Raw genomic sequence first — 27,687 nt, forward strand, 5'->3', positions numbered from 1 at the left:
TAATTCACAGCCTGGGGAGGGGGTCAGAGGAATGTCATCAGAAACTGAAATTTTGAGTAAACATTTCCCCCCCACTCATCAACCCGATGAATTTCAGTACCCCCCTCTGTAACACAAAAATTTTGACTGACCCCCCCCCCCCCAATCTAGTAAAGTTGAGTACATGTATTTGTAAACATGTATTTGTAAAATTTACAAAAATACAGTAATAGTAAAGACCTTTCATATCCTGGTGTACCCTGGTAGATTATCGTCAGTTATCTCATGATGGTTGATAATGGTGAAACAAACAAAAGGAAATTCAAAGTCATAATAAAATGTAGATATAAAAGCTCACCCTGTAATCAGTGTCCAACCATATAGTATTGTTTACTTTGGTCGGGTATCATGACAGGGTTTTTACTTATTATGTATCTGACAGTGCAGAATTTGAAAGTACAGAACATGCATCAAAAACTTTGAGAGATTGATATGGAAACAGTGCAATGAGAGAGGTGTTTCAATTCATTTTGCACCAGAAACTGAGTGACCCCCCACCTCCTCTTTCTCTCCACATTTTTAGCACACATCCCCCCACTAGAAGCTTTCTGTTTTTTGAGTGACAACCCCCCCCCCCCGGCCATAAATAACGACGGCTCCCTAAGATGAAATATAAGAAAACGGAACAAATAAGTGTTCACTGCCTAGCGAAGCAAATTTGTTGAAATGTTCAATGCGATATGCTATGTATGTGGACTATGATTGCGGTTTGTATACTTCGAGTTCGATGACCCACAATGAACTCGAGATTAATTCTCGGCTATCATCGGCCACTTTCGGTGACAAGGTTACCGATGTAAACAGGTTTTCAATATGGCTTCCTCCAGTGGCAGGAACCCCAAGGAGCTGAAAGACATGGTACAGGCGAGTAGACAGGTAGGAATAAGCCAGGTAATGTTTTAAGATACAATTCGTTAGATCTGCGTTGCTGTGAATCACGAAAAGAATTTGTGTTGAATCATTTTATCGAGTTTTTGCAGCTGAGCTGAAGAAAATGATCGACATTCCGCAGTCGTTCGTTTTCATTTTAAATTTGCAGCGAGCATGGATGTAAAAAAATTATTTTTTACATCCATGCAGCGATCTACGGCTGTGCAGCGTGACATGGCTATAATTTTTAAGCATTTATAGTATACTGTGAGACATATGGCCTTCTCTGATACTTTACGGTCCTCGCAGAGAGATCAATCAAATTTCAGACAAAAACATTTTCTTTATCAATGACTGACAGTTGAGTACGCAATGAATGGTTTGAATGTGCAAGTTGCAATAAAGCCAGATCACATATAGCTTGCAGCCTAGCTGTGGTGTTTCAGACGGGATTCCTGCCTTTTACGGGCTGGTTTTTGACTTTTACGATTTTAACCCCGCCACCACAAATCGTAAAAGTCAAAACCAGCCCGTAAGGGGAGAACCATTTGATTTCTGGGGGGGGATATGGAGGATTTTGAGAAAGAAAAATTTGTCACCAGGTGAGAGAGAAGAAAAAAAATTGATCCTGTCATGGCCTGAGAAAAAAAAATTGTCATAACAGACAGAAGAGAAAAAAAATTGTCACAATGCACCAGAAATAAGCAAAATTTGGAAACCTTATTCTCATTTTTTCTTTGCCGGCGCGCCGCCATAGGCGGCGCAAATGTTTTACCACAAGCAATTCTTATGTTTCCTTTTCCCAGCACTTATGATATAAGCATGCACTACATAGGTCTACTTTACACCTCAGTACACTCAATGTTTTCCTTCCCTTTTCTGACCCAAGAAATCATATTTCAGGATTTCTGTTGCAATATCTCAATGGCATAGGCACTATCTAAAGGGGACTATTTGACTTCTGTAAATTGTGAAAATTTAAAACACAAGACAGGAGTCAATAAACTAAGTATTAAAACCAATATATTATTTTCTCAATATAAATTTGTCAGAAAGATGTACCTTGACAATAAAATATTGAGGAACAACAAATATAATGAAATACAATGTGTGAGCCTTGTTTTTCTGACCACAAACACCGGATCGCAAACATACCATATTCAGGTTTTCATTAGAAGCTGGCAGCTGGAGAAATGACACAAGAAGGTCACAGATTTTCTGTTCCTGTATATTCATTTGTCTTCAGTCTCTGGCTAACAGAACTGTTTTTCACAAATTGTATTGTTATTGTTTGGTTGTTGAATATTGTGACTCAAAAACTGATCATGCATAAAATGTAAAAAATATTGCAGTGTTCAATGTCATTTTCAAACAGTTTTACTGAGTGCAAAATAAACGAGTGCAAAATAAACTGAAACTCCTCTCAGATTGCACTATTAAACACATCAATTTCTCAACATTTCCAATACGAGGGGAAACCCCCTCTCGTGCTCTCCCCCTTGGGGTATTCTAACAGTTTCACTTAGTAAAAAAATTAAAAAACACCTCTCAGATTGCACCAGACTGCACCATTGCACACATCAATATCTTAAAAATTTCCATGCAAGATAGGGGAAAGCCCCTGTGACACTTTCCCCCTAAGCCTCTCTCATGTTCTCCCCGTGTACTTTCAAATTCTGCCCGGTCAGATATCCTAGTGAAAACCCTGTCATAATATCCATCCAAATTAAACAATATACTATATGATTAGATACTGCGTGATCTTTTATATCTTTATTTTATTGTGACTTTGAATTTCATTTTGATGTGTTCACCTTTTTTGAACCATCATGAGATAACTGATGATAGTCTAGCAGGGTACATCAGGATTTGAAAGGTCTTAAAAAAAGACTTTACTGTTGCTGTATTTTGTAAATTTTACAATTTCATGTATTGATATTTAACTTTTCTAAGTGGGGGATCAGTCAAAATTTCAGAGTTAGAGAGGGAGGTTACTCAAATTCATCACGGTTGGCGAGGGGGGGGGGTCACTCGAAATTTCGGAGTTTCGGCCGTAAATAATGTCAGCTCCCTTATATACAACGCATACAAACTTGATGACAATAAAAAAAAAATTTGCACTGCTACTCCATTAGAAAAAAAAAATTGATGCAGGTCTGACAGTAGAAAAAAAAAATTGCTGTCACTCTGTCAGGAAAAAAAAATTTGCTCCCATACCCACTTCCTCCATACCCCCCCCCCAGAAATCAAATGGTTCGCCCGTAAAAGGCAGGAATCCCGTTTGAAAACACCACAGCTATGGACCCACAGCTACTTGCAGGCCAGTCAAAACGCCTGTCTACAGTAAGTTTGTTTCTTGCCATATGTGTGTGCACGCATTTTTTACATACACGCTTTCGCGCTTATGCGTGTGTAGTGCACACATGAAGGGACTGTGTGGCGGTGTCATGCATGGAGTCATTAGGGACTGTGACGAGATCTTTATGCAGACCATGGCAGTGCATATATTACATGTAAATATTTTCTACACCATCACTGATGATGCATGATCGATCACTGGTGCCATATGATCCCTGTACATTCTGTGCCTAGCATCAGATAAGCACAATTCAGTACAGTGCAAAATAGGCTAGAGGTATTCATAATTGTCTATCCACACACTTCACGGACCTTGTCAAGTATGAAATAATGGTACAGTCTGCTTGGTACTTCTGTGGCAGCATACTTGACGAGGTCCCACTTCACTCACACATGAACTGCTGTTGTCTTACTGTTTGCAGGATGTTGATGACATGCTGGAAAGCCTGGACAAGCTGCGAGCACTCTCCAAAGATGACAAAACAGAGAGCGCCATGCTGAGATCAAGGATTGACGAACAGTCACAACTCATCTGCATTCTGAAACAGCGCTCCGACGAATACGTTCAGAAAGCCCAGACTTTGGATCGAGTCAACAAAGAACTGGAAAACTTCAGGGACAATGCTCAGCAGATCATAGACAATGAAATCAAGAAATTCAACCTGCTGGATCAGAGGTTTCACGAGCTTGCCAGCAACCACGAGGAAATGATACGATTCAAAGATGAGTATAAAAGGCAAAATGAACAGTTGAGGATAGAGAATGCACGGCTCAGAGAAGAAAATAAGAGACTGTTTTCAGGAGCCATCAAAGAAAGAGATGAGAAAATACAGAGTATGGAGAGGAATATGAACAGCTTGAGACAGCAGTGTGAAGAATATGAAAAGACTTTGAGGTAAAATATTTAGCTAAGGTCAAATAAAAATATGTGTTGTGGTAACTTGACCAACCGTATTTCAAACCCTCTGCCCCTAAATTTTCAATAGGTCGCACCCCATTTAAACTATAACAATAACAAAAAAATATCGCCCCCAACTACCCTATTTCCTGAAGGCATGTTAACAGAGAAGACAAAAAAAGTTTTTTTTCTTTAGTCACAGTTGTCGTCAGAACAGTACAGTTTATAAGAAAGGTTTTCACCAGTTTATAAAGTGAACTGCTTTGAAGCATTGGCATTAGACGAACTAGACATATTGTCTAAATCGAGGTGTTGCCAACACTGTCAGGTGCAATTAACAGCTAAGCGGTAACATGAGTCGACCATAAAGAAATCAACTCTGCAAAAGTTGAAACATTGTCTAGCGGGATGTCAGACTTAGTCAGAACAACACCACACCACACATATCTTCGCACTGCACAGCCCGCTACTGCCCACGATGTATGCCGTCAGGTTTATAATGCCTTACGCATTTACAAATTGTTGAACTTTTGAATTTTTGTGTGCCGGTTAAAAATTGTAATGGTAATGTAATTGTAATTCGACGAAGTGATATATTTTGTTGAACTAAGCAACAACAAGTGACTGCGTTCTACAAAGTAGACGTGATGTGTGTAGATTGGGTGTTGTTGTTTTGACTACGTCTGACCTCCCGCTAGACAATGTTTAAACTTTTGCAGAGTTGATTTTTTATGATCAACTCGTGTTATCGTGTAGCTGTCAATTGCACCTGACAGTGTTGGCAACACCTCGATTTAGACAATGTATCTAGTTCGTCTAATGCAAATGCTTAAAAGCAATTCACTGTAAATGATTTGAGAATTGTAAAGGAGCATAAATGCAAAGCATTCTGGTGATTTATGGCAGGTTTTTTAATGGAATGAAACATACTTCACCTTAATTTTAAACATTTCACTATTTTTCCGTTGGATTTTAAGAGGGCTTGAACAGCCAATGTAAGCCATCACCAGAGCCTATTTGATGGAGCCCCATAAATTGTAATTGCATGGTGAACCAATAAATATTGTACTATTGTTGAAATCAATAAGATCTGAGATACTTATTCCTGCGTGTTAAATATTTCACATTTTATGTCCCCAGATCTTTGTCGCTGCATGTCGCAAATAAAATATCGTCCCAAGTTTTCTCCATGTCTTTAATCAGAGACAGAAGCAACTCTTGCTGCTACTGTCTGTGCTTCAATGCTAACAATTCCCAAAGGTCCCATAGGGCAGGATGTAGAGTCAATGAAGTCTCTTCTCTTGCAAATAGTAAAATGAAGGAAGAAGTTGCCAGCACACGGAAAAGTCTGCAGAGGGAGCTCAGAGACAAAGAGATGCAGTCCCAGAATGAAATATCTCTACTTCAAAGAAAATGTAAAGAAACAGAGGAACACCTCAGAGGTTTGTATAATTATATTTTATCTCTCATCTTTTCCAAGTAGAAAAGTAAAAATTGTGAAAAAAACATTGCGAAAACCCATGAAAAACAATGACTTTTGAAGATTACATTTATAGTATTTTTTATCCATGAGCACATTCACAACTTTGCATGAATGTAGAGATTTTATCTTCATTTATTTATTTAGAGAGCATGTAATAATTCTGTTGTCAAAGAAACATGGGCTAAGGTGGGCTTAGTATCATAACATTATTTGTCTTACAGTTGTCGGTAAAAGCAAATTGCTTTTGCTAATTTGTAGTGGTTTATCATTTTTCATTTTGATTCATTTTGAGCTACTATAGACTATAGTCTATAGAAGCTATTGGGATGGGTATCCGTCCGGCGTCAGTCTGTATGTATGTATGTATGTATGTATGTATGTATGTATGTATGTCCGTTTGTGAGGCGTCCGTCCACTCAAATATCTGAGAACCGCAGTACTTACTGATTTGATATTTGTTGTGTAGATGAAAAATATGATTTTGAGAAACTATTTTTTTTAATTTTTTGATATTGTTGAAAATAGGCAAATTAATGCCAAAAAAGGTGTTTTTGGTAAAAAATCTTCTTCATAACCGCTGGTCAGACAGCTTTGTTATTTGGTATACAGGTCCCTAGGGGTAACCCAACTTAGACTTGTTCAAATTGTGATGAAATATGCAAATCTGTATTTTTAGGAATTTTTTGTCATTTTTGTCAAAATTTGACTTACATTGTATGTAATTCTTGTACTGTATAAACCCTATCAATTCACCCAGAAAAAAATAATTAATATGATTTTAAATAATTGAATTAATTAGGAAATCATCAAAGCCAAAATAATTTTAGTGTAGAATTATCAGAAAGTTCAACTTTTTTTGACAGTTCATAGTGAAATGCTTACCATCTTGGAGGATTAAAACATGTAAAGGCAACTTTCCTGAATCCCAACTTTGACATATTCTGAACTGTCATTTATTGTGCCCTGTATGTTATCTAAAAGAAATTGCTCAAAATAGTCAATAGAGATAGAGATAGAGATAGAGATAGAGAAAGTTCTAATTTCCATTATGGTTGACTTGGTAAGGATAAAATAAAATTACTTTTTGAGGAAAAAAATAGAGTGGTCAATTAAAAGAGTGGTCAAAGTGATAGGGTTTTTATGGTAAAGCTGGGCTGTATAAAGATTCCTCATGTGCTATTTATAGCAATTATGCAATCTGTGTAAACAGTGCAATGAAAGTGTAACATGATTCCTTATAATGCTTTTGATGACCTTGAACTTCTTAAGTTTCAAACCTTTGTCTCTTCAGTGTGCTTTCTCTGAGTATGTACAGTCTCAACTTATTAAACAGAACTCACAATGTTAATCAAAGATATCCACCTTCTTCATCAATACATGTGTCACAAAAGGTTATTCTCTACATAACTCAACAGAGCTCTGTCAACTGTTGAGTTGCTTGTTCTTTCAAAACCGCTGGTCAGACAGCTTTAATATTTAGTTTACTTGTCCGTAGGATGACCTTAGTGAGATAATTTCATACAGTAAGGAAATACTTAATTTTGTATCCATGTCTATAGTAGCTTCAGGGACTTGGCCCTATGTTTCATTTTGATTTGTTCACAGGGGCAACTTCTAAACTTAAACTGCACAAAGAGAGCATCCAGAATGCTGATACTGCTAGACAGCTTGCGCTGGAAAAAATAACCAAAGAAAGGGACGAATTATTGGAACTTGCAATGCAAAGAGGAAAACTCATTCAGGTAATGATACACTGATGTCCCGGACACCATGGCAGTGCCCATGTGATGAATATCTTTATTGCTTCCCTAGACCTCCTCGCAGCTCCCAATTTGCTACCTTTGCCCTACCCTGCATAATCTGCATAATCTACCCTCACTGCATAATCCGGCCCAGCTAGGCATAGAAAATCAGGTGACAGCAGCCCATTGAACTGGGCTACACAAAGTCAAATCGAGGACTGGAGGACCACGCTGAGTAGCCAGCATGGGGCTGTGAGAATTTATCACTTTCCCTTGTAAAGAGCTTGTAATTTGTATCATATATTCCACAATGTAAGAAGAGAAACAGGTTTAGAGGATTAATGGTTGGCTGTTTGGAAATTACCTTTTTCCCAAAATATGACATCTTTCATGTGTATTCCCCGAGACATTAGAAAAAGAATGTTTCCACTACACTATAAAAAGTATAAACATGCTGTAGACTTTCTTATACTACGGTAGCATACACTCCTCCTGTCATGACATCTGATTGACAGAGGGGTACATTTTATGTTCTCATACATCCATACAGCATTAAAGCTCACCATCACAAAAATGTACATGCTTCAGTGCATGAATTAAGTGTAAAGCATGCATTTAGTCAAGATGATTGAATTGATTGAATATTCTTAGGGCGGCTGCATGTCAGTGGTTTTCAGCTTGAAAACGTCTGATGAAAGTCATTCACGATCAGCATTTGGCAACTTGTATTGCCTTTAAATATGCAGTTTGGTGGAACACAATGTCACATAATTCGTTGTGAGGGCTTGAATTCAATCAAAGGCAAACTTAACCATTTATAAAGAAATATACACACGGCATTTCTAATCAGACCAAAGCTAGGTGTATGTCTGTATCTTCAGTGACAATTACTTTAATCACGTACACACTGTATGATATTTTACAGGAGAAGCAGAAGGATATCAAGTCAGCTCAAGACAAATTAATGAGTGCTGAAAGAGCTGTCAGATCAATGGAGGATAAGTTTGAGTAGGTGACCTACATCTTTCAATTTTGATCTCACAATATAAAAAAAAAAGAATTCCCCTATCAAAATAATTCTGACTGTATAAGCAGCTGGTAGTTCATGAGCATGTCTTATACTTCTATTGACCGACAAGTTTGAATTATATCACGATTAAATCCTGGTGCTAGATTTTATCCTTTTTGATGTAGCCCTCTAATTATGTTTTGCTAATTTTACGCTTGCAGGCGTGAGTCAGCTGCTGTTGATGCAAATCTTCAAGTACAGAAGCTCAGACGAGAAAAAGATGAAGCTGTGTATAAAGAGAGGGAACTGATCTTGGTGAGTAAATTGTCCCTTTTTGGACACATACGTTTGAATCTTTATTTAAGCAATATACTGCAGTATACCACAAGATTTTGACCAGGTCACAATATAGATGCACAAGCTGTAGCAAATGATTGTATGGAGTGAACTTGTCAAAACCGAGTGATATTTACCCTTTGCTGAGCTCAGTGCTTTACTGCTATCATATCATAACAGTAAATTGAAATTCTGGCATTCAATGTCAAAAATAGAATTTTTTTCTCTAGCTGAGAGCTTGATTGTGTTCCAACTGTGCTGGGCATGTGCTGAACTCTGTTGTACATGAATACAGCACCATCAATATACTGGTATGATATAATTGTAACATATTGGACCTACGCACATTGGGAAAATTGTCTATATTTTTCAGAGATTGAATTCAACATTGCATACACCAAGTCTGTAATTGCTGTAATTTGCAAGAAGCATGTAAAACTATGGCAACACTCAGAGGAGTAATGTTGTTGATTGAAAACTGAGTACAATGTCACGCATACATTTATAGATTTGGTGACTGTTTTAACCTCTATTTATTTTGAGTACGAACGATGTTGTTACCTTTTACAGTTATGCTCAACGGAAAGTAGACGATGAGATTAAATGATACCTTACTCAATTACTAATTTACATCAGACACTTTATTTCTAAAACTACACTAGTACCTCACAATATTGCTTGCGAGCGGCAAGTTCTCAAAGACAAGAATAACAAATACCAGACCTAATGATTCCTTAACATAACAGTCGCTTGCCTGCTTCTCTGCCGACATGATGCCTTATCTCTTTCCACTGGTTTATTGCCGTAATCTTATACCACGATACTAATTACACAGCGACAAAAAGACAACTGTAGTTCTTGCTGAAATGTCGGCAGAGAAGCAGGCAAGCGACTGTTATGTTAAGGAATCATTTAGGTCTGGTATTTGTTATTCTTGTCTTTGAGAACTTGCCGCTCGCAAGCAATATTGTGAGGTACTAGTGTAGTTTTAGAAATAAGTGTCTGATGTAAATCAGTAATTGAGTAAGGTATCATTTAATCTCATCGTCTACTTTCCGTTGAGCATAACTGTAAATTGAAAAAAATATTGAGAGTACTACGGTAAAATTAAAACAGGATAATTAAGCTTTGGCCTTTTTTATCATTTATAACTGCCTTTTTTTTTAAAGCTCTAAAAAGGGGAAGTCATAAACTCGATAAAAATGTACTGCAAGTCTAAGGTACACCAACTTTCATTGATCAGTTTGTCGTATTTACATTTAGTGTTTTCCCTCTCTTTGCAGGAGTTTGAGGCTTATAAACGACATACCAATGATTTGTTGAAGAAAGAAAAAGAGCTCAATCAGAGGTTACGACATCTTATGTCATAGTTCAAAAGGGTCACATCTCTTGCAGTTGCCTAGTAACAACAAAGACTTTCTACATCACAGCCAAACGTGAAGTTGCCAACAACTCATCATCCTGCTATACAAGGTTTCACTGTTGTATGGATTTCATGGGGCTGGGTTTGATACAACTAGACTTTATACAGCAGATATCACCTATAATGTTGTGACAATGCTGTGGCAATGAATAGTTTGAAGATGCCCGTGTTCCTCCCCTCCACTTATTTCACATTGTAAGTTTCAGTCACAACCGATGTGTTTCACAACTTGAGAAAGGTCATCTCCAAAGATTAAATACATGTATCTTTCTAAGCAGTGCTGCCACTCAATGAATGAAGTCACGTTGTTTTGATGCCAAAGTCTTTCTCCATGCATTTTCCTATACAAGACAATGTATTCTCAATATTGGCTGACTAGGCCTTGAGCCACCCAAGTGTCTCAAAGGCTGGGTGCTTTTTTCATAAGTTTGAGTACCGATAACTGAGTATCTGACGACAACAAGGACAACCGGTCTCACACTACCTACAGACATGTTTTTTTTTGTAAAATGTGCAAGAAAGGTGTACATTCTCTTCCCAAAATAAAAAGAAAGGTGTACATTCTCTTCCCAAAATAAAAAGAAACGTCTGAAGTGCAAATTAATATCAATGTTATAATATAGTGTTTCTGAACAGAATTGAGTGCAATGATAAGTATCATTACAAATCTTTGACCCTGATCTCAAGTTGACACACGCTCTGATTAAAGCTTGAGGCAGAGTAGCTGTTGCTATCAGCTACAACTTTGGGAAGTCACCAAGCCATGTAATGTTGTGATAATCTCTTCCGATGCAACCAGTATATTTGATACAGCCTCGTGGACGTTAACATATATTACAGGTATTTATATGTCAGTCTTTTCCATTGATTCAAAGTGAGCATTCTGTACACACTGTCATAAGATTTTTACCCATATTGTACAGTACTTGCAGAAGTCACAGCACTTTCTGAGTGATGGCATGTATACCACAGATTGCAGAGAATTACACTGTACCAGATTAGTTTTAAGGTTAACTTCTACGACCACAGTCTAGCATGGTTCATATCCAGCACAACTATCATCCATAGCTTGCCATGATGTATGATTGCATACAGTAATTTATCCTGTGTATGACATTATGCTGGGAACAAAGAATCTGAACTATTTCAAACAGACTAAAAGTACAGGAATTTGACAAGACACCTGCATGGCAAGACACCTGCATGGAAAAGAGTTTACATAGAAAACATTCCACCGACTCTAATTTAATTGGAGATCAACATGTTCCTCTTCTACACAAGTTATTTTGTAAAAAACTTTAAGTACTATGTTGAGACATGGAGATGTAATGGAGAACACTGAAATTACAAAATTTTGCCAAAGTTCATCTTTTTTTTAACATTTCTTTTATACCTATTTCTGATGCATTTTCAATAGTCTCTCCAATTGATATTTAAGAAATAGTCTTTCCTTTTTACATATCTTCCATCCATGATGCACCAATGCATAGATGTCAACAGATTTCTACATCTTCATATGCATGTAGTGGGAAGGCCACACGTGCAATGTAGCTTTGTGTCAGATAACTTTTTTAATTTAACTACTATAGCAACTTGCATTGCATAGAATTTCATTGGTCACAGCATTTTGTACCGTCCCATCCTACCTAACTTATTTCATGAGTATTTTGTCTATGCATTGTCTATTCTCCTAGTATTCCACTTCATTGTATTTGCTACAATTGTAGACTACAAGTATATTGTAAATACATTTTTTCCATTTGCCCTCTAAGGATAATCACAAGTTGTTCATTTATATCACTGTGCATTATATTTCAATCAAAGAGGAATTGACTTTTGTGAATAAAAGTTATTTGAAAATAGCTTAATACATAATATAGTATGTTTTTCATAACTATAATATACCTCATCTGAATCTAGCTATCTGATTGGCTGAAGCGAGGGTTTATGTTGTTCTGCAGAAAAGATCCTGGATGATGAATGATAAATTAAAACTAAGGTATTGCTTGGCTGTGGCGGGAACGAAATGTCATCTGCCTTGCATCTTTTAAAACCATTGCTGATTTTGAAATTCTGAGTTACAACTCACAGCTGTGAGTACACTTTGATCATTTCAGTACACTTTAATTTTAATAGCTAAATGAAGCAAATGAAATGCAGCTTCACCATGCATTGTTATAGCAATAGAACACACGGCCTCCGCATGGTCAGAGCAAAATCACTAGTGGTGGTCAGTTGGTAATTAAAGATAGGCCCCTGAACTTGCATGACATATTCAACAAACTTGTACTATATTTTGTCATGTATGGAGGTTATAAACAGTGTACTTGGGAAGAGATAAGACTTCTGTTGGGGGGGAGATACACTTAACTTTTCCCCTAGAAGTCTTATATCGACTAGCAAATACCCGTATTGATGCTTATACCTCTATAAAAGCAGCTTTGTCACGAGCGTATTTTTGTCGTTATTTTTGGGGTGGATATGTGCAATATATCTTCAAAAATATTTAGCTAATACGTTTTCTGATAACATGCATAGCTTACAACTTTTCCTTGTGCTTTCCACAAAGGTTTTATCTTTCATCAGGCATCACCGTGCTCATTATTTGGAGTAGGGAATCACATATGATCTCTAGGTCCCAAATAGTTGAATTTCAAAAATGGCTTGCTAATCATTTTGATCAGAAAAACCAATCTGCTCATCCGTACAGTGACATAGTCTGTATGGTTTCAAAATGAGTTACCACACGCGATCTATAATAGATTAGCAACCACTGCTATCATTTTGAAAATAAAATGTCTATCCCAAGACGCCTGCACCATGACGGTATGCCTACCACAGTTCCTTATGCGATGTCTTTTACCATGAAATTTTGTAGTCGGGAGAACAATGGGATCAACACTATCAATGATTTCCATGAAAGTAAAGAACAGGGGCAAAACAAAAACGGGATTTATTACGGAATCTTAAATGGTCTTGAGAACAAGAATTCAAGTTAATTTACTGGAAAAGTTCTAACACGGGCCTGGTTCTCATTGGGAATACTTTTGGCATGTTGTAAACATAGACTAACGTCTATGTTGTAAACTTTTTTTTCACTTTTGTAAGAATTTAGTAAGAACTGCATAAGCCAAAGTAAATATATAAAAGTTCTGCCTCACAATAGTCGCCACTGGGCTTCGTAGAAAAGTGTACCTTGATACTGGTCTAATCTTTACAATTAAGGAGTCTGCGGTAAACTACATTGCTATCGGTTTACACCAAATGATTTGCCTTGTCACTTGTGTTCTGCAACGATCACCACACACCCTGGGAAGACTGGTCATTTGGTATTTGTGCAATTCACTCATGTGGGCATGAGGCGTGCCATGAAAACTGGGCGATAAAACTGCTTGTCAAGGTTAGATTACTGTACTGCAAATGCATTCAATCATCTTAATCACAAGCAAAAACACAGGTAAACTCATTACTATATTCACAGTGGTTTATTTCAGAAAAAAACCATTCCATACAGGTAAAGTTTCTGTATTCCTCTGTATGACTTTAAATCTCACATACTGAGAGCTCTGACGGAATTGACATGCCCTGTAAGTTTTCAAACAAAACGTCCCAAATGCTTATTTTATATAAACACACATTCAAATAATTTCATTACTTATGGCAAACCAACTCTGGACTCGGGGGTAATTAGGACAATATTTCTACAAAAAAAACTTTATGTGACAACATTCAAAATTACAACTCCTCTGCCAGTTTGTCTGCCTTGGCCTGGGCTTCCTCAATGGGTCCAATCATGTAGAAGGCAACTTCTGGGAGATGGTCAAGTTCACCTGAGAACAAAGCGTGGTACAAAATGGTAGAAATTATTAGTCTTCATTCAAATTCAGCTCTGTTATGCCAGTTTATTTGACTACTAAGTCTGATTTTGACAGCTTTCCTCTACTACAGGAGTGATTTTGTGGGGAACTGTGCTCAGAACATAACTGGTGTGAGCTTAAAGCTTCAGTAACGAGGAATTCATTTTTATCTCCACAAAGATGTCAGCAGGGACATGAGATTCACATCATCAGCTTTATGTTCCCAGTAAATCACAAACAGAAAGACAAAATTATATGTCAACCTATCAAGAAAACACTATTTGAAGCTATTTGCAGCTTCCTTGCCTGTGAAAGAACAGAAATATTCAATTTTAAGGTTTTCTATCAAATTTCTTGTTTATGGTCTTATATAGACGTCACCTTATTTCTAAACCACAATGGACAATCATAGTACGTACCTCCAATGATCATCTGGAAACCCTTAATTGTTTCTGCAAGAGGAACAAGTTTTCCTTCTGAACCGGTGAACACCTCAGCAACCTGGAAGGGCTGTGACAAGAACCTCTGGATTTTACGTGCTCTTGATACTGTGAGTTTGTCATCTTCTGACAGTTCATCCATACCGAGGATGGCAATGATATCCTGGAGTGACTTGTAGTCCTGTCGGGGGAAGAAGAATTGATCAGAACATGATTAGGTAATGAATCTTGCTCAAAATGAGATTTGCAAGTGACACGTAGAAAGCTTCAGAAACGAGGAATTCATTTTTATCAGCATAATGTATATGTAAGGGATATGAGTTTATCATCATACGCTTTTATCTCTTTCGAATAGACTGGGCAGAGACTCTCTGTACTGATGACTTACCTGAAGGATTTTCTGTACACTACGGGCAACTTCATAATGTTCTTGGCCCACAACATTTGGATCCATGATACGTGATGTTGAATCAAGGGGGTCTACAGCTGGGTAGATACCCAACTCAGCAATACCACGGGACAACACAGTGGTAGCGTCTAAATGAGCAAATGTGGTGGCAGGGGCAGGATCTGTCAAATCATCAGCTGGTACATAGATAGCCTGTAACAAACAAATGAGTTTGATGACATCTTGGCCACTGCCAGGGTATTTACTATCTATTATCACAGAAACTACATGATACACACATGAATGGAGTTGGAACTCATGGGCAACCAGTAAAACAACATGAAGGCACATTAAAACTTCTAAACCAGTACAGTGTTACCTTCCAACTGCATTGATCTAAAATAACAATTGTCAGTTACATAATTGAGTGATCACTTTCTGGTAGACTATTTTGCATGAAAATGAAAGAAAAATCCATGTGCCATTTATGTATCATATACAATTGTAGGTAGCAAACAGATCTCTAGTGATCAATGTATCTACTGCAAGTGAACAAATAATAGATGAAGTTAACAGACTTTTGCAAGTTTTTGTTTCATGACCATTTGCTGACATGATTACCACATGAGCACACTGTACGGTCAAGTCACTGCTACTTGTCATGGCAAGTACCAGGATGACTACTTTACGCTTTGCTCCTTTTACCTGTACTGATGTGATGGATCCCTTCTTTGTTGTGGTAATTCTTTCCTGCATAGTACCCATGTCAGTGGCTAGGGTTGGTTGGTAACCTACAGCTGATGGGATACGACCCAGCAAAGCAGATACCTGCAGAAATGGCAAACATACATTAACAGGTAACAGCTTCAAAATAATGTTTCTTGAAAACATCCTGAACTTTATTTAGCAAACTATGATGTTGGTACTCTAGGTTCAACAAGTCATTTTTATGTCCCTGGCACTGAAACAAGTATGAGTTAAGATACAGGTTGCACCACACTGTCCCGCATGTTCTTTGACGCACAGACTGAAGACATTTTACCATAGTTGGAGTTTTCACAGACAGTACGTTCTGCATATATGTATGCCACCCTCTAGGAGTAAATTTTTCTTACCTCTGAACCTGCTTGTGTGAATCTGAAAATGTTGTCAATGAAAAGTAGCACATCCTGGCCTTCCTGATCACGGAAATATTCAGCAACTGTGAGACCTGTCAGCGCAACACGGGCACGGGCGCCTGGTGGTTCATTCATCTGACCATACACAAGAGATACCTTGGAACCATCTCCCTTGAGATCAATGACTCCAGATTCAATCATTTCGTGGTACAAGTCATTGCCTTCACGGGTTCGCTCGCCGACTCCGGCAAACACAGAGTAACCACCATGAGCTTTGGCAACGTTGTTGATAAGTTCCATAATCAATACAGTTTTTCCTACACCAGCACCACCGAAGAGACCTGAAAAGTTGATGTGATAATGCATATAATAGGGTAATAATATTATCTGTAGTTCAGTGTTTCCGCTGCCCGCTCGCCAAATCGCAAATGCGAGAAAAAAGTAGCGTTTGGCGAGAAGATTTTGGCAAAAGTTAGCCAAACTTGCGAATCGAAAATTGCACTATGACGTCATCACTTTGTCTGCGCGCACATGTCCTGCATTCAACTTGAGACGTAATACTTTGTACGTATCTCTGTGCATCCTCGTCAGGAGATCCTATTTGTAACACATACAGTATGAATAAAATTGTAACGAAATAACTCACAAATCAATAGTACCGCATGTATATCATGACTAGTTGACTAAAATGTTGCGAAGTTTTGGGTTTGACTACGCGCAATGTGTGCCTACAGATAACTCCGTGCAGTGACAGCCATGTCATCGTCAACACTGAATTTAATTGAAGGATCGTAGTGACGGTGAAACTGAGCAAAACGGCAAACTTTCCTTTTTGACTTTGGCTGCTCCACCAATATGGGGGAACCACCCCTAAAACACACATTCTAAGTGCAAGTAAAGCTATGAAATGGAAAGAAAAATTATGATCAATGTAGGAAAGTCGACCGTGAATTTGGAAAGGAAGGTAGCGGCATGCATGGTCATCGCATGGCATTTTTTAGAACGTAGAGCGAGTAAGGCACTCCTGAATAGCGAAAATGTTCGTGGTGTATTGCTGCCAACAAGAAAATACCTTAACTAGCGTTAGAAACTTGTGTGAATTGGCTTCTTTAAATATAAATTCGTGACAATTTTCAGTGTATCACGGACCGTGGTGTATTGTGACGTGACATCGTATACACTTTCAGAGAAGCGCTCGCTCGTCCGCCGAGTCGGCCTAGTTCCGCGTTCACATCGTGCAAATAAATACGCAAGTCTTGTCGCGATATTTGAGCATTTAACTTGATCGTCAGTGAAACAAAAAGATGTTTCTCCATATCAAAAGGGTATATATTTGATATTTTACGGTTCTGTTTACATAATAGACGTGAACATTTGGATTTATGATCCGTGATTTCCGCGATCCATGGCATGATTCAAGCTTGCTGTGAATACACACTGACGTCTTTGATGATGACCCCTGACCCAAGCGCCATTGATACGCTGTGCGCTGTCCGAGCTTCGCTTGCTAAACTTCAAGCGTAAAGCAAATGTATTGGAAGTCTAAAAAAATGCACATATTTCTCAAGTCTGAGAGTATTTTACTTTCGAACTGCTACGAGAATGGATATCTGATTCGTTTGAAAAAACTAGTATGCTGAACCAGGTTTCGTGCCGTTGTCTGTAGCGATATGTATAGTATCGCACGATAGCGATTTCAGGTTTGTTACTGAATATAGTTGCATACACCTAACTTTGGACAAGTGTCGCTTGGAACTCGGACAAATTTTATGTTGTACCGGTATGTGTGGCTGATTTTGGCACCTTGTAATCTGAACCTTAAATTGGTGTTACTTTTAGTATCCATAGTAGCACTAACAGGGTTTATTTCCGTCATTCTTACGGAAAATGCAGACAAATATTTATTTTGCATATTAATGAGAAAGAAATGACGTCATTTGTGATCAGTGGTATCGGCTTGGCTAATCGAATATCTGGTTTGGCGAATAATTTTTAGGGCTTCTAGCCAAATTTGCTACAAGATTTTGGAACCCAGGGGAAACACTGCAGTTTGTATCACAGTGTAGATAAAACTACAAAAGTCTTGTGAGTGGGTTTTGAAAAAGAAGACTCTCTTAATTAAAGAAAATACACTACCAAACAAAGGACACTTACCAATTTTACCACCCTTGGCATATGGAGCCAGCAAGTCTACAACTTTGATACCAGTTACCAAAATTTCTTGCTGTACGTTCATTTCTACAAATTCTGGTGCTTCTTGATGAATTGCTGAACGTCTGTCAAAACAAATATATAAAATTATCATCAGCCCCTTCAGATACATCAGTTGCAAATACAGAATAACTACATGGTAAATTTCTGAAGTGAAATGCTATATTTATTCTTTGTAATCCGTTTCAATGAAATCAAACCATTTCTTAAAACAGAGAACTGCAATCGCTATAGTCCATAGATTTTTGAGATTGTCAGGACAAGGAGCAAGTTACACTTTGAAACCCACTTACTTGTCCGTTGGAATTGGACCCCTTTCGTCAATTGGTTCTCCAATGACATTGATAATACGTCCAAGTGTCTCTGGTCCAACAGGTATCCTGATGGGTGACCCGCTGTCAACAACTTTGTTTCCACGTACAAGACCTTCTGTACCATCCATAGCTATCGTTCTGCAGACATTTTCACCTGTTGAATAAGTCACATGTCAACTCCAAGAACATTTATTTTGTCATGGTTACTGATGACAATAATAGAGTGGTCTTGTCTTATATTTTCATATCACTGTCTTCAATCTAGGCAATGTCATGCTTTTAAAGTATTTTGATTGGTCTTCTGTGAGAGGACAAATTCTTGAAATTCTGTATTATCACTCGAAGATTGTCAACTTAAAGTCCACAGAAACAAACTGTACTTTCTTGGCACTTTCACGTATCTACCAGATATTACAACAACTTGATATAATGGGCTTGCAAAGGCAAGGTGAAAATTTGCAATGATTATGCTGCATGAAGGTACATGCATCTCACTACATCTTACGTTTGACATAAGAACTTTGATCTTCACAGCAGTCTTTAGGGAATTTGAATAGGTCATAGATTTTTCACAATTCAGAATGATATTGCTACAGATTCCAGATATTGCTGTATCTGGCTATGGCTTGCAAGTTTCATAATAATTTTGTTTATTATGAAATACAACTTGCAGAAAAGACCTATTAAGCCTACCTGTATAAGGTACATTGTATCTTCAATGTAGAAAGGCAATTCTTGTAGTCTAGCGACTTTTTACCTTGATACCTAAAAAATGAACTTACCTAAATGTTGTGCGACTTCAAGAACTAGCCTTGGTTTTCTGCCTTCCACTTCGAGGGCATTGAGAATTGGTGGAAGGTTATCTTCAAACTGTACATCTACTACAGCACCAATGACAGCTACTACCTGTCCAACAGCGACCTGAGATGACGCCTGTGCTTTTGTTTCTGCCGCATAGTGACGTTCTGAAACATAACTGACTTGATTAGAAAATTTATTCAAAACCGTTGACAAATTTCACACATGTAAATTTTGGTAATGCTTTCCATCAGTGTCAACTGACATAACTGTCGAGGTGTGATACCAAAACGCCGCCTAGGTGACCAATATGGCCTTCTTACAGTATAAGAATACTATATTAATGTCAGAATTTCCAAGGGTAGTTACACCAGTTCTTTGATCCATTGTCATGTGTTTCGTATTTTCCCGTCAATCAGGCTTTGCAAGTGCTTGAAAAATAGTAGGGCAAAGGTCATGAGCATGAGGTAATGGTGACTGTTATACACGTAGCCCAGACTGAAATTCAATAGGCGATGCACAAATTTCAAGAAATACTTTTGTTTCAATAATACTATATTTGTTGGGACAGCAATAATAAGCATTGGTTTAGCTGCAAATCTGACCTAAAATTTAGTATATTCAAGGTTAATGGCCCCAAAGTGCCTCGTGTGCACGCAGCCTCGAGATCACAATTTTTCCCAACATTTTAATCAGTGAAATGTCAATTCTCTGAAATTAATCTAGGTCAACAGAATCAATAAAAATATTTTGCTATACTTAGAAATCGAAAAATTGTTTTAGCTGTCTGCACAAATTCATATCTTTGAGCATAATGTATTGCCAACAGGAGCCGTCTGACACACTTTAGCGAAACGCCGGCCCAGGTGGACACACAGACATTTCTAAATGTAGAATATATAAGCGTAAAAAAATCATTATAAAAGTCACCTACTTGCGCAAAATGTTGCTGGAGCAGCTTTAAGGGCATTTTGTGTCGCAGTAGCACGAGCAAACGCTGGTTTTGAGGCCTTTACGGCCTGTCCAGCGCACCTCCTCAAAGCATGCATCATGGCGGACAACGATGGCGGAGACCGGGTGGCTACGTGTCGTGTGCAAAAGCAGCACTAAAAGACCCCGGATGCACAGGGTGATCGCAAGCTCGATTACCCGAAATGCAATTCGTCCTGTTGGGCGGCCAGCCGGCGGACAACAGAAGCATCACCATGTGAAGCCTGTCGGCAGTGAGACATTTCGTCATGATGATCGATCGATAGATTGAGCTGACATCGCAGCATGATTCTCCGTCTCAAATAGTAAATACTATATAGCAACCCTTGTTAGTAACCCTAGCAAACATTGGGCCCCTGCTATCTGCTATTTTACGACTTTGAAATTATTATAGGCAAGCCCTCTCTGATCGACTCATGTTTTTCTAATAATATTGGCCACTGCACACAAGTTACTGGTCCAGTGCTGACTCAGTCTCCTAACACGAGCCTTATTTGAATCTTCGGTATAAATTTGAATTCAGACAATGTTCCGACTTGAAAACAAACTTCCGCTCGGAACCGTATATGTTCGTCTCACTATTAAGGGGTGGACCATTTGATATCCTGGGGGGGGCTTGGAAGATTTGGGGGGGGGGAAAAAAAGATGCCAGGTGGAGTTGCTCGAAAAAAAAAATCTGGCTTTAGGTGGCTGATGGAAAAAAATTATGGACCATTGCGACTCGGAAAAAAAAATCTTGGCAATTGTTCGATGCACACTGCAGCATCAATAAAAGTCAAGCAGTAGCTCTAGAGTTTTATAAAGCATAAACCGTTTCAAGCTTGAGGAACAATAACTGAATATGAACAATTGTACAGTATACATGACCTTCTGATTAGAGGAAGTATGCTGAAATTGAAATGCTCACCAGTGTTTTCCAGAAATGTGTAAATCTGAATGTAAGGATTTTGTCAAAATACCACAAGAAGAGAGACAGCCTGCAAACATTTTACTATTATCGTTTGCGCATAGAAAACTCATAACAATGAAAAAATGCGTAGAGACTCAATCCAATGCGTAATATTATTACGCATTGGATCGACTCTCTACACATTTTTTCATTGTTATGAGTTTTCTATGTACGCATGTTTTATTCGTAAATGCGAACACTGTTATAGTGAATTATCTTACCAATGTTTTTCTTAACAAAAGCGAATGTATTTTGATTAGAATTGAATGAGTTTGATGGTTTTGGGGAAACTACTATGTGGTAATGAAGAATGGGAAATGGGCAATGAAATGAGCAGACAGCAGGTGATTTAAGATTAAATGTTACATCTTCACTGCAAATAAAACCATAAGTGTGTCATAAATAATACAAACAAAACAAAATCATGTTTGTTTGTTTTGTTGTATGTGAGCCACGTCTAAGACACACAACAAAAGTACTGTTTCAGTCAGTAAATGTCACCTCAGATGCCACCAGAGAAAACCATTTCCACTCCAAAATTTCATTTTTCGCCTTGCGTGAGGGGGGACACCCCCTCTCGCGCTCTCCCCCCCCCTCGTTCGCTACGCTCACTCGCCACTCAGTCGCTTCGCTCCCTCGCAGTCCACCCGTCTACTTTCTTAAATTACCCGGCTACTTTCAATGTAAGGACAACAATAACAAGTAAATGCCATAAATGTACATGATTTTACAAATATGTTTTTGTAAAGTGAATCAAAAATGTACATGTATTTACATATCTTTATTTAGTTTCTTGAATATAGTCTGTGTGCGATAGAACAGCATCTTGTTACTGGGTGTGAAAAACCAAGCAAACAAACATTGCACCGAAATTTGGTAAAAAAAAAAATATATCTCGAAGAAGGAAAGTGAAAAAAAAAGTTGCCAGCATATGCCCTGTAGAAAAAAAATAATTCATGGTGAAGCACGTGGGGAAAAAAATAATGGCTCTCCACCAATCTTCCAAGCCCCCCAGGATATCAAATGGTCCATCCCTAATTATGATCGTCTGTTATAATATAATCCTACGTTTGGCATCCATAGAGTACTGAACGACGAATACATTCAAGACTATACTTACAGTGCGTTTCACCTAGGTACCGCAACTCAGCGTATGAGACGGACACAACCCACGTACAAAACACACTATTAGCTTGGGTATCACGGACACATTTCATGTAGGCCCTAGTAATTTATTTGATATGCGTTGTAAAGTATTGGACTCGGCCTGCTCATATACAACGTTGAGCCTTTCAATCACAAAGCGGCCTTCAACTGATACCCGTCCCCAAGTACAAAGTCTATCCGAATCTTGAAATTGTATGCGCAACATAGGCTAAAGCCTAAAAAACAGTTGTTTCTTGTCATTATGAACAACACTTTAAGAGCTGCTCGTCATCAGTCTTTTTATTCGTGGGTGTTGAACAAACTCCTTGCCGCGGTATTCCGATAAAAATAGCTGTTGTATAAACAACTGCGTAACTTCATGCACGACTTACAATATCATATCACAAAACTTAATTGAAAAACCACATGGCACTACCTTCCCTGTATACTCCAAAATGATAAAAAAGAAGAATTTTGATTTATTCCTCGTCAGTAAAAAGTACATGTATTCTAAACTATGTTGTGGTAATTACATGTATTCTAAACTATGTTGTGGTAATAAGTACATATCAAGTTGTTCAGAGTAAAGCGAAGCAATCACAACATATTATCGCATATTTTTTGCCGAATATTGAGGAATAGAAGTGTCGCAAATCTCGCTGTTTTGTCGCCAAAGATGGACAAACATGATGTTCAGTATTTCAGTAAGCTTGTTCATGTAAGTTGTTTGTCGATTTTCATCGCTTTGTTTCATCAGCTACATGAACCTAGTAATTCGTATATCTGAAGGCAATGTTCGCGTCACGATCAATAAAGTGACCCACACTGATTTTGTCATAATTATGCATGAACGTGGCTCTGAGCTATGTAGACCAACTTCATGAAATCGTTTTCTTGTTGCTGTTACAGGATTTTAAGTATTAACATTGCTAAACTTATTCAAATTAATTTATTCATAAAAGTGATATCTCATGAAGGAATTATTTGTCGATTTAGTTGAGTCTCAGAAGATTAAGACAAATCACATGGACCGTATATACAGGGAGGTCACAGGGGTAACGGCATGGAAGCGGAAGCCCATTCAGTGTTTCGTGGGAACTATGTACTCACACAATTTCGAGCACTCTATGAGGTTCCGCACTGTGAACGTCTCTCTGTATCCGATGATCCCTTGTTCTAGCACGGGCAACCACTTTCAGAATCACCATAACAACTTTGCTAATCTCATTTCAACACTGCCAAAAGTTTCTCTTGGGGCCACACAGTTTGTAAACCTGGTTGTTTATAATGCGTATACACATGATAAGTACTTTCCGCAAAACTACAACTCAATAAATCGCAGGGTGCCATTGGTTTTAATCCAACTTGGTATTTTTCCAACCATTGTCCGTTAAACTGAGAGCTTGCCAATGAAGGTTCAAACTACTGTACAGGGCCCACTAGGTGATGCTGTACCCTTTAGCGCGATGAATACCCTAAACTTTGAAATCGGTATAAACTATAAAATCGTTTCAGAAAAGTGCGATGGACGCTCAGGTCTGATGATTTCGGGCTAGCACAAATCCCAGCGTTGAGGGCGTTCTAATTCCAGTACATGGCAATTCGTTGGATTTATTGATATATATGATGAAGACTTAAGTACTATTATTGGCAGTTAAGTTCCACGTGTGTATATTTTTACAGACGTAATATTGTGTATATTCATGCAGATGTCGAAAGAGTACAGCAGAACCTTGTTGTGTTACCAGGGCTGAAAATCATTTGTCAGTTATACTTGTCGGTGTCGAAAGTCCGACAGAAAGTCATTGCAGACTGAAGAACCAGAAAAATACGTGTATTTGTAACAGAGAAGTTTATTTAAAAAACTTATTTACACTTCTAATCATATGTAAAAAAGAAACAGCGTAATACGTTAAGTCGACTGATGAATTCAGCGACTTCAACTTGTCTGAGTGGAGTCACATTACAATGGTCATGAGTATCTGAAAGTATATGTTAAAATATTACTAAAAATATTAATGCCGCTGCAACAAATATGAACATGAAAAAAATTAATTCAATGTGACCTGTCACTGGGCTAGCTCATTAGACATTTATTTGCGGATGGTAAATTTTAAATTGGCACTAGCAGTGAGTGGCCCACATCAGTCTGTATGTCAGGGCACGAGTTATGATTAGCGGACACTAAGGTTTGGATACGTAGAAAGGTGGTTTCAGGTAGATGGGTCCAGACATCTGCTCGTGTCGTATAAAAACTCAAATTTTAAAGACCCCCTGGGTTATTGATTAAAGAGGAAAATGGGTTGACTTGATTACTCTCAAAAATGAAGTTGACAACTTAGTGTACCGCACAGCATAAATTATGTACGACACGACGTAAATCGTAGAGGTAAGGCAGTGTATTTTAAGTCTCATTGACAAGTTGACATGGAGTTTGCTATGATGAAACCGAAACCTTAGAATTTCTAAACCCTAACATGTACCCATACAAACTCCAAGAAGTGGCCAGGCACACCTGATATGCCAGCCAGGTGACTGGCGCTTATCGTGGCGGTGAATGACGGCGCCCTCTACTGGGCCTGTACAAACATACTGAACATCAGACGGCAAATACATGTATACAGTACAAGAAATATTAGCTTCATCTTAATACTAATCCATCAATACATGGTACACACACTGTGATAGACAGGGTTGTGAATTTTAATGAAAAGGCTAATAATGATCGTCGTTAATATTCTTAGGCCTTTGATGCCTATATAAGACTCAGTATAGTGATGTAAAAATACAAGATGCAACAAATGTGAAAACTGATGTTGGTCATAACTTACACTTAAAAGGTAACACTGGGGATAGAAATCTGAAATATCTTTATATCTTAGCATAAAATATGAAAATAGAAGTTTTTTTATAATTACTCGCTTATATTATTTATCAAAGTTAGAAAAATCGATACTGGATGTAATTTACACTGTTGTCTGCGATCAGGCAGACCACGTCTAGCGACAGTGGATGATATGATTTTGGCATTTCTTTTCTTTCTTTTTTTGTACTCGTTGGTTAAATCTGTGCCTGTCGGAAATAACAGAAAGTAGACAATAAGACATTACCAATTAATATACAATATATCTAATACTCCATAGGCTATGTATTTTCAAGTATTTTGGTCCTGTCTGTAAAAAATCTCCCCCGCGCAACTTCCCAAATCATATGAAAACGTCTAGTGTCCCACGTTTCAAAATAGCCTCTAAGTATAAATGTCAAGTGTTATTGGTCAAAACTTGACTTCAGTCCGGACAAGAATTCATATATCAACACTAAAACTGACGTCGACAATGAACGTTATCGGTAACACTTGTACTTTGCATTTCCACGAAGTTTAAGAATGACTAGAAGAAAATGTGGTTTGTAGTTCAACAAATGAAATTAAAGTATTCCCTTTCAGTCGAGTCGCCAGCTGTTCGCTTGAAAAAAAATACTATGATTACATCATTTCAGCCTGGTAAGCTGAAGTTAACATTGTTCTCTTTTCGAGCAGTTTCTCTAATTTCAAAGGAGTCAAACGTAACGAATACTCTGTATTTGACTGCAATATTTCATTGAACTTGTCAGTCAACAAGGCTTCGCAGAGTAGAAGTTTATCTTCCGAGGAAAGGTCCGGTGATGACGGATATAGTCAGAGTCATTTCCCTTGAGCGTTCAGGTGGAAATGTGTGATATTTCACTGGTGCTCAAATTTTCGTCATCGAGTGGGAGCTAAATTGTCCGTGGCAATACTTCAGATGGAAAGATGACCACAATCAAGAGAATCGACTCAGGTATATACATACAAGGAATAATGAATATGTATCTGGATCGAGTGAGTGCTACTATGAATTCGTGAAAAGTCCGGGCCGTATTCCCCGGTCAAAATTGATCCATATTCTTACAAAAACAACATCATGGCATGCTACGGGCGTCTAGTCAAAATCACTCAATTTTTTTTGTAAGGAAATGAAATTCTCTTCCACGCAACTCCTTAGATTTACCAACTACTGAGTTCTTATTCTTCGTCGTGAAAGGACTCTGAAGCTTGCACAGCGCCTCCAACGTTACAATTCAACATCAACGTTTTCGGAGCGATCGTTGAATTACCTCCTGTACGCACAGGTTCCAAGCAGACTTGTAGAGGGAGTAATCAACGTTGAACTACATCCTTTGAAATATCCGTCCTCGTTTCGCCTTGTCCGCACAGTGTGTGGAAGGCTTGCTGCTGATCGATGCAACGAAGTTACTTATGCATTCAGAACAAACAGGATGCACTTATTTTTGATAGATGCAGATTGCTGACGATTGTAGGGAGGGAGGGAGGGAGAGAGAGAGAGAGAGAGAGAGAGAGAGAGAGAGAGAGAGAGAGAGAGAGAGAGCAGACAGACAGATTGACTGACTGACTGACTGACTGACTGACTGACAGAAAGTTGAAGAAATAAGTACATCCTGTTCGTTTGATAAGATTACTCTACTGGGTCATAAAGTCAGATGACCAGTTTTTTCCATATCTTTAACGACACATGAGAAACAGAATTCTGTAGCAAGCATAGTCGCGATCGTGGCACTGAGTAAGCTTTTCCATGCAAACTTTATCAAAGATTACAGCTATCTGCTGGCGTGGTACCCACGTGAAGATGAAAGCAAATGCCGCCATTTGTTTGTCATAAATTTGCGAAGATCCTTTGACCAGTTGACGTGGACGTAGACCGAGACCGGGGTGAAGGAAACACGTCCTTTTGCTCAAAGTAGGTGACTTGTTGAAAAAAGATGCAGATATGTGTTCAAATATTTCGAACAGAGATTGGTTTGACACTCGATTCATCACTTCGAATTTCAACTTCTTCAAACATTAAGTAAATTAGTGAAGCCTAAATTCAAAACATTAAGATAAATCGATATCACGCCAGGAATAGAAAAGATGTATATTGTCCCCTTTTCTTCAGTCGGACCAATGTCTACGTCTTTCGGTGATCACCGAAATCTTCCGATGGTTGCCGATATCGATTGAGTTCACACAGTCGTATCCGCCGAATGAAGTGTGTGGGTCACCTTCGATGTCGTCGATGTTGACAGATTGGGCTCCACAGCAACAATGTCATCTCCGTCGTGGAATGGTTGACTGAAAACGAATCATTTGAAATATCATATCATATCATATCATGTCATATCATATCAAATCATATCATATCATATCATATCATATCATATCATATCATATCATATCATATCATATCATATTATTATTATTATTATTATTATTATTATTATTATTATTATTAAAAATTGTT

The 27,687-nt window shown here is 38.1% G+C and overlaps 3 protein-coding genes across 4 annotated transcripts in view; 1 reads left to right on the top strand and 2 right to left on the bottom strand.

Moving 5' to 3' along the window:
* The first annotated feature begins 806 nt into the window (after window positions 1-806).
* LOC139140605 (coiled-coil domain-containing protein 89-like) lies at window positions 807-12,020 on the top strand. Its single transcript, XM_070709953.1, has 7 exons — window positions 807-915; window positions 3,690-4,162; window positions 5,477-5,607; window positions 7,254-7,390; window positions 8,316-8,398; window positions 8,621-8,714; window positions 10,019-12,020. The coding sequence occupies exons 1-7, from the start codon at window positions 853-855 to the stop codon at window positions 10,103-10,105; spliced, it is 1,068 nt and encodes a 355-aa protein (XP_070566054.1). The 5' UTR covers window positions 807-852; the 3' UTR covers window positions 10,106-12,020.
* A 1,608-nt stretch (window positions 12,021-13,628) lies between these two features.
* On the bottom strand, window positions 13,629-20,416 carry LOC139140604 (ATP synthase subunit beta, mitochondrial-like). Of its 2 annotated transcripts, none has more exons than XM_070709950.1 (9): window positions 20,219-20,416; window positions 19,269-19,451; window positions 18,466-18,640; window positions 18,116-18,237; window positions 15,959-16,302; window positions 15,549-15,671; window positions 14,844-15,056; window positions 14,435-14,636; window positions 13,629-13,988 (listed from the first exon to the last, which is right to left on the bottom strand). In XM_070709950.1, exons 1-9 carry the CDS (start codon window positions 20,334-20,336, stop codon window positions 13,894-13,896), a joined length of 1,575 nt encoding a protein of 524 aa, XP_070566051.1. In that variant the 5' UTR covers window positions 20,337-20,416; the 3' UTR covers window positions 13,629-13,893. The 2 variants fall into 2 exon arrangements, with proteins under 2 accessions (XP_070566051.1, XP_070566053.1); XM_070709952.1 differs by having other exon boundaries at window positions 19,269-19,466; window positions 20,219-20,376.
* A 3,786-nt stretch (window positions 20,417-24,202) lies between these two features.
* Window positions 24,203-27,687, bottom strand: part of LOC139140606 (disintegrin and metalloproteinase domain-containing protein 22-like) — a 34,036-nt gene continuing 30,551 nt past the window's right edge. The window contains exon 13 of the mRNA XM_070709957.1: window positions 24,203-27,518. Coding sequence (XP_070566058.1) covers window positions 27,410-27,518 — 109 coding nt within the window. The 3' untranslated portion in view covers window positions 24,203-27,409. The remainder of the gene's footprint in view (window positions 27,519-27,687) is intronic.

Source organism: Ptychodera flava, chromosome 9 (assembly GCF_041260155.1).
Source record: "Ptychodera flava strain L36383 chromosome 9, AS_Pfla_20210202, whole genome shotgun sequence".
NCBI lineage: Eukaryota > Metazoa > Hemichordata > Enteropneusta > Ptychoderidae > Ptychodera > Ptychodera flava.

Coding starts and splice junctions, on each gene's coding strand:
- LOC139140605 (XM_070709953.1), top strand. CDS start 853: ATGGCTTCCTCCAGTGGCAGGAACCCCAAGGAGCTGAAAGACATGGTA. Junction 4,163..5,476: donor GAATATGAAAAGACTTTGAG/GTAAAATATTTA, acceptor TCTTGCAAATAG/TAAAATGAAGGAAGAAGTTG. Junction 8,399..8,620: donor TCAATGGAGGATAAGTTTGA/GTAGGTGACCTA, acceptor TTACGCTTGCAG/GCGTGAGTCAGCTGCTGTTG.
- LOC139140604 (XM_070709952.1), bottom strand. CDS start 20,336: ATGATGCATGCTTTGAGGAGGTGCGCTGGACAGGCCGTAAAGGCCTCA. Junction 19,467..20,218: donor TCCAGCAACATTTTGCGCAA/GTAGGTGACTTT, acceptor TTTCTAATCAAG/TCAGTTATGTTTCAGAACGT. Junction 18,641..19,268: donor TGAAGTCGCACAACATTTAG/GTAAGTTCATTT, acceptor CTTATTCAACAG/GTGAAAATGTCTGCAGAACG.